Source organism: Sinocyclocheilus anshuiensis, unplaced genomic scaffold, assembly GCF_001515605.1.
Source record: "Sinocyclocheilus anshuiensis isolate Anshui unplaced genomic scaffold, SAMN03320099.WGS_v1.1 scaffold954, whole genome shotgun sequence".
In the NCBI taxonomy this organism is placed as follows: Eukaryota; Metazoa; Chordata; class Actinopteri; order Cypriniformes; family Cyprinidae; genus Sinocyclocheilus; species Sinocyclocheilus anshuiensis.
In genome coordinates this window covers 631,262-642,386 of record NW_015536527.1, presented here as the reverse complement: position 1 = coordinate 642,386, position 11,125 = coordinate 631,262, and the positions used below count along the sequence as shown (strand labels likewise).

The 11,125-nt window shown below is 35.0% G+C and overlaps 1 protein-coding gene and 1 pseudogene across 1 annotated transcript in view; one reads left to right on the top strand and one right to left on the bottom strand.

Moving 5' to 3' along the window:
* The window catches only part of LOC107694241 (uncharacterized), a 4,678-nt gene extending 2,400 nt beyond the window's left edge, over window positions 1-2,278 (bottom strand). The window contains exons 1-3 of the mRNA XM_016493883.1: window positions 1,973-2,278; window positions 1,412-1,750; window positions 815-925 (exon numbers count right to left, since the gene is read on the bottom strand). Coding sequence (XP_016349369.1) covers window positions 815-925; window positions 1,412-1,750; window positions 1,973-2,267 — 745 coding nt within the window. The 5' untranslated portion in view covers window positions 2,268-2,278. The remainder of the gene's footprint in view (window positions 1-814; window positions 926-1,411; window positions 1,751-1,972) is intronic.
* Window positions 2,279-2,684: 406 nt separating this feature from the next.
* Window positions 2,685-11,125, top strand: part of LOC107694490 (SLAM family member 9-like) — a 14,141-nt pseudogene continuing 5,700 nt past the window's right edge.

The following is an 11,125-nucleotide window of genomic DNA, read 5'->3' as shown; positions in this document are numbered from 1 at the left end:
TGCCCGCAGTTGGAACCAGCTTCCAGAAGAGATCAGATGTGCTAAAACTTTAGCCACATTTAAATCCAGAATCAAAACTCATCTTGTTTAGCTGTGCATGTACTGAATGAGCACTGTGCTACGTCCGAACTAATTGCACTGTATTCTATGTATAATAATTTTCTATTCTTAACTGTTTTAAATTCATTTTAAATCAATTTTTAAATCATATTTAAAAGTTTAAACATAAGGTTAAAATAAGTGCTGTGAAGGTACAGAGAATGTAAACAAAGAAAGACAAGTTGAAAGTAGGACCTCTGAGTTCTATTTGTTTGGTTTATGATGATCAAAGTAAGTAGGGGGTGAAGTAGTGGAATAGTTAGGTATTTTGGGAGGATTTTCCACTTAGTGGGGAAGAGGCTGAACAAAGCTTGAGAATGTTTGTTTAACAGTAGGTTTTTAAATTCCTTTTTTTTTTATTGTTGTGATTATAATTTTTTTTTTTTTTAATGATAGAGTATATATTAATGACGAACAGCAGAAAGTATAATAAATAAAATGTATTGGATCCAATGATTTCAACCGAGGGGGACATTGATTATAATAACTACAAAGTACTTTAAGTGTGTATCTAACACTAGGAAAATACAAGTATCAGTTCGTGATAGATTGGGTATTAAATTACCCAAATTGGGGCACAAAAATGATCATCTAGTATTGATGTAAATTGAATCACTTTTTGAACCAAGTTTTTGAAACGAACTGTCTGAAAGAACCAGTTCACAGAGAGAGAGAGAGAAAAAAACAGACTTTCCATCACTAATGTAATACTCACCTTTCCTTTTTACGCGACACTTGTAAAAACAAAAAAAAACAGGTGCAGCTATAAGCAGCAGGACAGCAGCAGCACATATTCCTGCTATTTCACCTGCAGACAGACCTGGAACTGAAAGAGTAAATAAGTCATTATTACTAGAGACCAAATTATAATCCATTTTACAAATGTTACACTTTTCTGCTTTAGTCATCAGCTGCATGATATTGCTTTAATTGATAAGTGGTGAGTTCTAGTGTGTTTTTGAAGAACAGCACCTAAAATAGCATCACATCATTGAGCTGTCAGAAAACAATAGCAATGTTAACATTAGTCACTTGACATGAAGGTCAAGATCTAAACAATATTTTAATACTAGGGCTGCAAAGAGGTGAAACATTTCTGGTAAATTTCAGAAACATTCAAGAAATTGTGGACATTTTTCAGCATATTTTTTTTTTTCTAGAAATGTTCCACCCCTTTGCAACCCTACTTAATACCGGAGTCAAAGCTCACTTTTTCAAACACAATGAAACAATGAAGAACATTTCTAGAATGAAAAAAAAAAAGTGAACTACTTTAAGATTGCTCAAGGGAAATAAACAAAATGATACACACCAGTGACATTAACACCGAAGTTCCTTATAATGCTGAATCTGCTGCTGGTGATCTGCAGTTTATAAAGTCCAGAGTCTGTGGTTCTGGTGTTTGTGATGGTCAGAGATCCAGACTGATGATCCAGCTTCAGTCTGTCTCTGAATCTCTCAGTACCATTATTACACTGAATATCTGTACAAATCATTCTGGGTTCTTCGTTGATTTCAGCGATGCAGATGTCATTAAAATACCACGTCATCAAATCATTTGGGTTTTTCATTACACCAGGATGTAAAGTAACAGATTCCCCCTCCTCCACTGACTTTCTCTTCATTTCATCTCCTTCACCAGCAGGAACATCTGAAACAAACCAGCTGACTGAAGGATCTTTAAGCCAAAGCACAAAATAATCTCTGGATCTGAAAGTGATTAATCATGCTCTTTGAAAAGCAACATGCATCTCTGTTTTACACACATTTTATAAACTTATTTTACATCAATTCCTCATTCAAACAGAAAGGATAACATTAATTATGTGATCTAAACCTGCTTTTAAACGGATTTATTCATTAAATGACTCACCATGAACAGTAACACTGAAGGTCTTTTCGCTGCTGCTACTGATGCTGATGATCTTTAGTTCATAAAGTCCAGAGTCTGTGGTTCTGATGTCTCTGATTGTAAGAGTTCCAGTTTTACTGTCCAGCTCTAGTCTGTCCTCGAATCTCTCATTACCAACATTACACTGAACATCTGTACAGATAAAACTGAGATCTCCACTGATTTGAGCTATTCTAGTGTCATCAAAATACCATTTTATATCTTCTTGTTGTTTTGTTTCAACATCAGTGTGTAGAGTGACTGAATCTCCCTCCATCACAAATGCTGACAGTCCATCAGTGCCAACACTAAAAACACCTGGAGAAGAAATTAGTTAATTATAAACCAAACAAAATTATTCAGCAGGAAATTATAATGAAATAGGGATGTCAGGGTGAATAAAATGTGTGTCAAACCTTTTGTATTCAACAACTAAAACAAATATTTCTTAACAAAACCTAATAAGATGTCTTGGAGGCATGGCATATACAAGAGGTCTTCAACCCTGTTCATTGGGACCCACTATCCTGCAAAGTTAATTTCTAACCTGCTTCAGCACACCTGCCTGTGTATTTTCAAGCAATCTTGAGGAGCTTGATTGGCTGCTTCAGGAGTGTATTCCAGAAAGCAAGATTAATTTACCATCTGCTAAACCCTAAACTCTCGGTTGATTAACCCAAACCTTGCTTACTCGATGTATACTGGTTCCAAAAACGCATCCGAGAGTAAGTTCATTCAACACAGAGTATGTTCCTGGTTAACACGCAAGACATTCTCATCAGAGCGAAGTTACCGTGGAAACGGCTCTGTTCTGCTGTTCATAAGCGCCATCTGCTGTCAAACTGTAGATTTACAAATTCATTAATTCAGTCTGTCTGCCATCTTTTTGTTCAGACCAATGGAAAAATCAGACCAAAGTTTTGTTGTAAATCTTAACCGGTCGACAGAAAATAGGCTACCTTGTTATCAGAAGTGTTGAGATTTTTTAAATGCACATTAGCTGATGTAGAACTATTATATATATATATATATATATATATATATACACATATATATATATACATATATATTTTTTTTTTCATTATGACTCATCCTTTTTATAAAAAAAATAATAATAAAGGCTGAAATGTTATAATTTTATTTAAAAAATTGTCAAAACTTTTTTTGAACGTGTAGTACATGTCAGTAGATAACATGTTATGAACATTTGTGTTAGTTTAAAATCCGGCAATCATTTATAATGTTTTTATTTCACTGTTTATGTAAACAGAAAGTGCATACTGCTGCTAATTTTATTAGATTTTATTTTTTATTCTCAGGTCCGGCAGGGATTGTAGGTGGGGGGAGTGAATAACCAGCGCTCTCCACAACTGAGGTGAGACCCTTGAGCAAGGCACCGAACCCCAACTGCTCCCCAGGCTCCGCAGCATTGGCTGCACACTGCTCCGGGTGTGTGTTCACGGTGTGTTTATTCACTACTGTGTGTGTGCACTTGGATGGGTTAAATGCAGAGCACTAATTCCAAGTATGGATCACCATACTTGGCCACACGTCACTTCACTTTCATTTTCATTTTCATTCATTTGTTGGCTTTTATCATAAAACTTGGTCAAATTATTTCAGTGTGTGTATCAGGACTTTTTTAAATATTTCCAGCGCATTTTAACAATGTTTATAACAGTTTGCATTTGTATAACACTGGTAGCTCTCAGCAGCTTTCATTTTTAAAAAGTAGCTCCCGAATGAAATAAGGTTGAAGACCCCGGGTTTAGAAGTGCTCTAGGACATAGTATGAATAAAATGTCTCTTTAAAAGACGATACTGTCTAAACAGAGTGGCGGATTCCTAACTCCTCTCGTCTTCGAACTATCTCATGCACCCCAAATCATCCGTTTTTCCTTTTGTGTCTTTGCGAAACGTAAGCAGTAGCCTAGCAGGTCAACTACATCCACTTTCATTACTGGGAAACTGCAGCGCGCGAGATTAGAATAAACAGACATTTATCGTTCACTGTATGCGTGTTATTGTTATCGATGTTGGTGTAAACAGTCCTTAATACTGGTAACACCGACTGTCTACCCCGCCAAGATAAATGATTTTCTAGCCTACAGAAGACCTCAAGATCGTAGAGAGACATGGCTGCATTCATAAAGCAACACATGAAACAAACAGCATAAGAAGTTCATCATTGATTTAGCCTTCACATTCACCCATCAGGCATACTTCACATATAAACTGCTTTCCCCGAACATATGTGTGCGTCCATGCAGCCAAGTATTTTCACAAATTCACAATAAATATGTCCCATTACGAATATTATAAATAACTATTCCATGAAAACACTTAAGAAAATGGTGCTAATTACAAAATATTGATTTTCTTTTTAGTAGGCCTACTACTTTGAAAAATATAACTTTTGGTTTCATGTTCATTTATAGCCTATTATTTATTTGGCAGAAGTTTTTATTCAAAGCGACTCAAGTTACATTCAATGTACACTTATCAGTTTATATAACGATTTAATAGATTTCAACATTTGTGTAATAATTTAGTTTTTAATAGACTTCATTTACTCACTGTATGGTGCAATAATGCCCATAGGGCTGAGCACGTGCTTCGAGTACGCTTTGTTTAAATTGTAGCTAACAAGAACAGAGATTGTAACATAAAATGTCTTACCATGTGCGAGTAAAAACAAGAACGCCGAGATCAAAATAGATGGGAGTTTCATTTTTTTGTTTTTTTTTACAAAGTAAAAATATTCATATAAAAAAAAACGTGTTTAATTTCAAATTTCATTCATTCTTTCAAGTTCTTCTTCTTTGACCATAATGCAGGTTGGCAAACCTATATTCCGCCACCTACTGGGTTGGAGTGTAAGGCATTGACGTTAAGGGAGAAAAAAAAAACGATATACTCAGTCTTAAAACCTGATTATTAACTCTGTGTCTTTTAAATACTTAAACAGTGTTGAACACTGTTGCATCTTTGTTTAACAAAATCTTCAGTGAAAGCTGATTAACCGAATAATTCTAAGAGCCTCTTTAGTCTTTCATTGTCATATCATTTACACTTTATTAGGAACAAGCGCAACTGTTTCAGGGCGATAACATCTGACAAAACATTTGGATTCATGTCTTCTTAATGTCTGTCTGATGCTCACAATAGTAGTGGGTGTGGTTTGAAACAAGTGGTTACATTTTGGCAAAAGGGAATATAGTTTTATATCACTGTTGAATACAAATGACCAATAAAAGCTGATTGAACAACAGCCATCTTTTTATTAGGCATATTAGAAGCTGGGCTTGATTGTTTCCATACAATAATGATGGAATAGTTAAACATTTGAATGGCCAAACTGCATTACTATAGAAATAATAGATAGAAACACATGGTTTACATCAGGCGTTTTTAAATGTTTTGGTCCCCTTACAAAGGATTCCCTTCCTGAATAAAGGACATTTCAAATATAAAGCTGTATTTGGGGGACACTCTCAAAACAACTCTACAGAAAAATAAAATGGAGTCATCTGAAGTAATTCATATCAGCCTACCACTTGGGGGCAGCTCACCAGTACCTCAGTACACAGCGGAGAAAAAAAGAAATATCCACTCTTGTGAGAAAAAAAAAATAAAAAATTCAAGAATATGTTTTTTGTAATGACCAGTGCTTCAGCTGGTTTTCTTACATGCTCACAAATGCCTTTTTTTTTAACAAATGCTGGTGTTGTAGAGTGTAGATTTACAGTATTATCTCATAGCCATATTTAGATGTAAACTGTAGACTCTAACACATACAGAGTGAGTTATTAGGTGGGTCAAACTCTGCTGTGGGAGGATTCATAAAGCAGACGAACAGCTGAGTGTTTTCAGCAGATGGTCTTATTAGAACAGACAGTGAACTACTGAAGAAAATGTTTCACAGGTTTGTTTTGCTCTGCTTGTGCTGGTGCCGTCTGATTGGTAAGTTATACAAGTTATTTAATTTCTTTCAGTTTCAAGGTAATAAACATGCTGCTTTTGTTGGAGGATTTGCATTCGCTGTTCCTTCCAGATCAATCAAATAAAACAGATCATATTGTGAGATCTACTTTGGATTCAGATCTCTTTTCAGGTCTGTCTCTCAGTAAGCCTGATTTAAAATGAAACTACTGAAAATATCCACTAAACTCTGCATTCGTTTTACTCAGCTGTAATGAACTTGGCCTGTAAATCCAAATAAATGTGGTTACAAGCAGATAACACCTTAAAGCTTAAATTATTACTTATTACTTCACACATCAATCTGTGTTGTCCATGCATTTTCTTTTGCTGTATGGGATGTTCCTCAGTACATATTTAGAAACAAGAACTGACTTCAGGCCTTGTAAACCGACAAAAGTGTGAAATCTGTTCCAGTTTGTTCTCCAGGTGTGTTTGGTGAGTCAGTGTCAGTGATGGAGGGAGATTCTGTCACTCTGAACACTGATCTTACTAAAATATATGAAGACGATGACATACTGTGGAAATTTGGCGCTGAAAAGTCTCTCATAGCTAAAATAAAAAAAAAAGAAGCAAATCTTCTCCGCATTTGATGGTCCTGATGGGAGATTCAGAGAGAGACTGAAGCTGGACAATCAAACTGGATCTCTAACCCTCAGAAACATCACAACTGAACACGCTGGACTCTATCAACTAGAGATAACTGGAGCTAAACTGTTATCAAAAACATTCAGTGTTTCTGTCTATGGTGAGTAAAGATCATTTGTTCTGTGGGGGGGGAATCAGAGAGGCGCTTATAATGAAAGTTAATTGGGTTAATTTTTTTTACCATTTAAAAGTAGATTTGGTGAAGCTTATAATTTAAAAAGGGAGACATACAAAATGTGCAGAACAGTGCATCCCGAGAACCAGGATTAAGAAGCACTGCTTTAGATTGAGCTTTAGCGAACTTTAAATAATGCTTTTACTATTGAAATGTTTAATAATTTTATAGTTTGTCATCACAGAAACAGTTACTGACTGTAAACACACTCCACCGAAAATAATGTTTACATTTATTTTCTGTTTACACTCTCAAATTTTCCAGCTCGTCTGCCCACTCCTAACATCACCAGAGATTTTTCACAAAATCTTTCATCATCCTCATCTTCATCACAGAATTGTTCATTGGTGTGTTCAGTGGTGAATGTGGGTCATGTGACTCTCTCCTGGTACAAAGGAAACAGTTTATTGTCCAGCATCAGTGTGTCTGATCTCAGCATCAGTCTCTCTCTACCTCTGGAGGTGGAATATCAGGATAAAAACAGCTACAGCTGTGTGCTCAACAATCCCATCAGCAACCAGACCAAACATCTGGACATCACTCAACTCTGTCAGATGCGTTCAGGTACCTCACCAGTGATATTGTCGGTGATATATAGGTTATATAGTGGTGATGTTTCATAGTGTTTGTTGTTTGTTGCAAACAGACAGATTCACACTAATGGCTCATTTTGTTCATTACAGATCAGGGTTTACCTTTATTTTACATAGTGTTGATTTCTGCTGCTGGATCTCTGTTGATTGTAGTTCCAGTCGTGATGTGCTGCATCTGCAAGAAGTTTAGAAAAACAGGTCAGGAGAGCAAGCAATTAATCTGTAGAAATATATTTTAAGATACAATTGTTTAAATAATATTTTATTTTATATTTTATATAAAATTATTTAACACACCTGTGATTATTAATGCAGTCCAAACCCAGGAAGAAGACTCTGATTCAGCATTGTGCAAAACAAAAACACAAAAAAAGGTAAGATAATTCATGACTGTGTTGCAAGACGTTGTTGCAGTCATTTAATCTGATTGAAGTTTTGTGTTTCATGTGTAACAGATGGATAGTGAACAGACGTTGGTGGTCTAGGGGCCCAACTACCAGCATTATTACCTACAATAGCCATATAGGAGATTATCAAAGGATAGTTTAAGCATGTTTTCCATTTATACTAAGGTTTGCACTTCAGTGTAAATACCGAGTAAATTTTTCAAATTTTTTCAAGGCTATTTTCATTTTGTAGGGCTTTTTATTTTTTTATTATTTTTTAAGGTATTTTTTAATACCTAGGCTATCACAAATGAAAATGTAAGTGCATAGGAAATGTATTTAAAAGTTATACAATTTACTGGGGGGTTTCCAACAACAGTAATACATCACTGATAAACTGTATAACAGTGTTAGTTCATCTAAATAAGATAAGCAGAATGTTATGACAATCTCAGACTCTCAGTCACTATTCACATTCACTTTTTTAACTTTTTAATACGACGATAGTGAATGGTGAAGGTATAGGCCTAGGCTTTTGTGGGGGGGTTTTTTTTTTTCCACAAGCCAAGTAAAACTTTTCTAAATTAGAGCAGATAGACTTTAGTGTTTGTCTGGTCATTGGGACATGAGTATGGCTCTCGATCATCCGCATCTAATTTCACTCCTTTATTTTTTACCCCCTAAATTTGTCCTTTTTAAATCAAATATCACGATTAGATGCTGATGATCAAGCACCCTTATCGCTCCTGAAAGCTCCTGAAATTTCACCATGTTCACCATAGCCTAATATTAAAAGGTTTTTATGACAACAGAGCAGCAGCAAGTTAAGTTGCAATGACAACCAGAAAGATATTGCGCGCTGTCGCGTCACCTAACGAGTTCAGCAGTGTCGCTAAATCATCTTTTAAGTCAAATGTGCATGAAAACTATTAAAAAAATATTTTCTTTGCGCTCAGGCTGTAATTTCTGCAATATACAACAATTTGCAGCTGTCAATAAAATATTAGGCTATATCAATATTCCTTATATTTGTAGTCTATAGCCTATTAAACTTATGGATATATATTAGCCTACATTGTGTGTTTAACTCCATTTATGAGAGCGGCATATTTAATGTGTAAATGAAAAACATTCCGAGAGGCTGAGTCGCTAAATTCGATTAGCATAACAAAACAAACAAACAAACAAACAAACAAACAAAAAAGGGACCCCCTATTATAGGAATATAATTTGGTCAATAAAAACGCGAGACGCCAAAAAGTTTCTGTTACCACAGTGCCAACCATCGTAATTTCTGGAGAAATTCGTGTTCCTTACACGGAATAATTTAGGGGATTCACTTTCGTATTTAAAAGCGGTAGTCACTCTAAAACTTTACAGGGTGTACGTGTCCACATTAATACACACAGTTATGAACTGTATTCGTTATACATGTAAAACTTTTTACTTTTAAACTCAAACCTTGATGTGGTCGATGTGCGGCTACTAATTTAATTAGGCTAATCTCGGTTTAAAATCATATGCAGACAGACAGTTCTAACTACAAATAAATGGGTTTGTAATTTTAATAAACAATATAACACCAGTTTTATACCATTAGATTTTTACTTAAATAAATTGACACGAAGTTGTTAACTCATGTTAACTGCTCTGCAGTTCATGATTATCTGAGGTAGGCCTAAAGATTCAAGCTGAAGTTGGTTGTATTTGTGTGAAAGGCAACCATTCTCAAACCTTCAGTACTTAATCAGTTTGATGATTTAACAGTTAAAAAAGTCATGTGATTAACTGGATAACTGAAGCCATTTCCTCAAGCTGCTCTAAGTTAACGTCTGTTCAGTAGTTCTTAAAAAAAAAAATCTCTTAGAAGCAGCTTTTTATACTAGAAGTGAAAAGGGGGGAAAAAAACAGTTTTAGTGAAGTAAAGTATTTAATAGAAACATTAATAAGGTCTTGTTGTAAAGGCTATTCAGAGAGCAACCTAAAGTTGGTCTGCTATTAATTTTCTGTCATATCAGCAGTCTCCTGATTGAGTTTGTGTTTCCTTGCAGAAATCAAAGACGGATGCTGTGTATGAAAATGTTCCCAAAAAACGATGATCAAATACTGTTTCTACTGGAACTGAGTTCATAGGACAATTATATCTCACACATTGTGGTTTTGTTCACATATTCTCCACCCGGATGTCTCAGTTTTGTTTTGCCTCTTTGCATTAAATCTTTTTTTCCACCCCCCCCCATTATATCCTGTTCTCAGTTGTTATTGTGGTGTGTAAAATATTGTTGCTCTATTTAAGTTAGTGGCTCACAATAGCGCATCATTCAGAAACTCAGCTAAATATTCTCTATCATATGGAAATTTAGATTCTTTATTAAAAATGTAGGCTATTCCATCCTTCAATGTGCCCCTTTTTCTGTAATTTACTGGTCTTGTTTTATCCTTTTTAGAAAATTGAAGTGCATTACATGGTCTATAGTGTCATCACCACATAGACTGTGTAAAAACAGGTCACCACACACAATATGCTCTACTGGACATTTTAGCAGATGTAGCACAAGCACACCATCGCTCTCTAGTGTCCAAAGCTCCATTTTGTTAATTCAGCTGTAGCCTACACGTAATTCAGGGCAACACACAGTCCCGCTATATAACCTGAAGAAAGACCTGGATGTATAAACATAAAGACAGACCGTTATTAATAGGGCCTACTAGAGATCAAATGATAATTGGTTTTACTGATATTTTTGACTGTTATTCACATTTTTTTACTTTGATCATTACTGATGTACACTGTAAAAAAAAATCTGTAAAATTTACGGTAAAAAACCGGCCGCTATGGTTGCCAGAATTTTACCGTAAAAAATACAGTAGCAATGTTTTAGGTTTTACGGTTTTAACTTAAATTTACAGTGAAATACCGTAATTTCATTAACTGATATAATGTTAATATATCAACCTATTGAAGTACTGAAATCTGTTTTGTACCTTTGTAATACACTGATAACCACCAAATGCAGAAGGTGATGAGAAAGTCACATGATGAACCAAAGCCCATCACAAGCAGCTTTTAAATAATAACATATATAGAAGGTGCACAGTGTCATTCACACAAACGCTAAACACCATCATGGTAACACACATGAAACTGAAATAATGCAATAAACATTCATTTAACAACATTAGGTGTAACACACAACCCTAATATACAAAACTGATAAGAAAAAACTAAGAAGAAACATAGTTATTTCAACAAAAAAACATAAAATTTGAAATGTAACGCAGGGAATTCTGGGAATGTCAATTTACGGTTATTCACTGTAAATTATACGGTCTTTTTCACTTCCAAAAACTG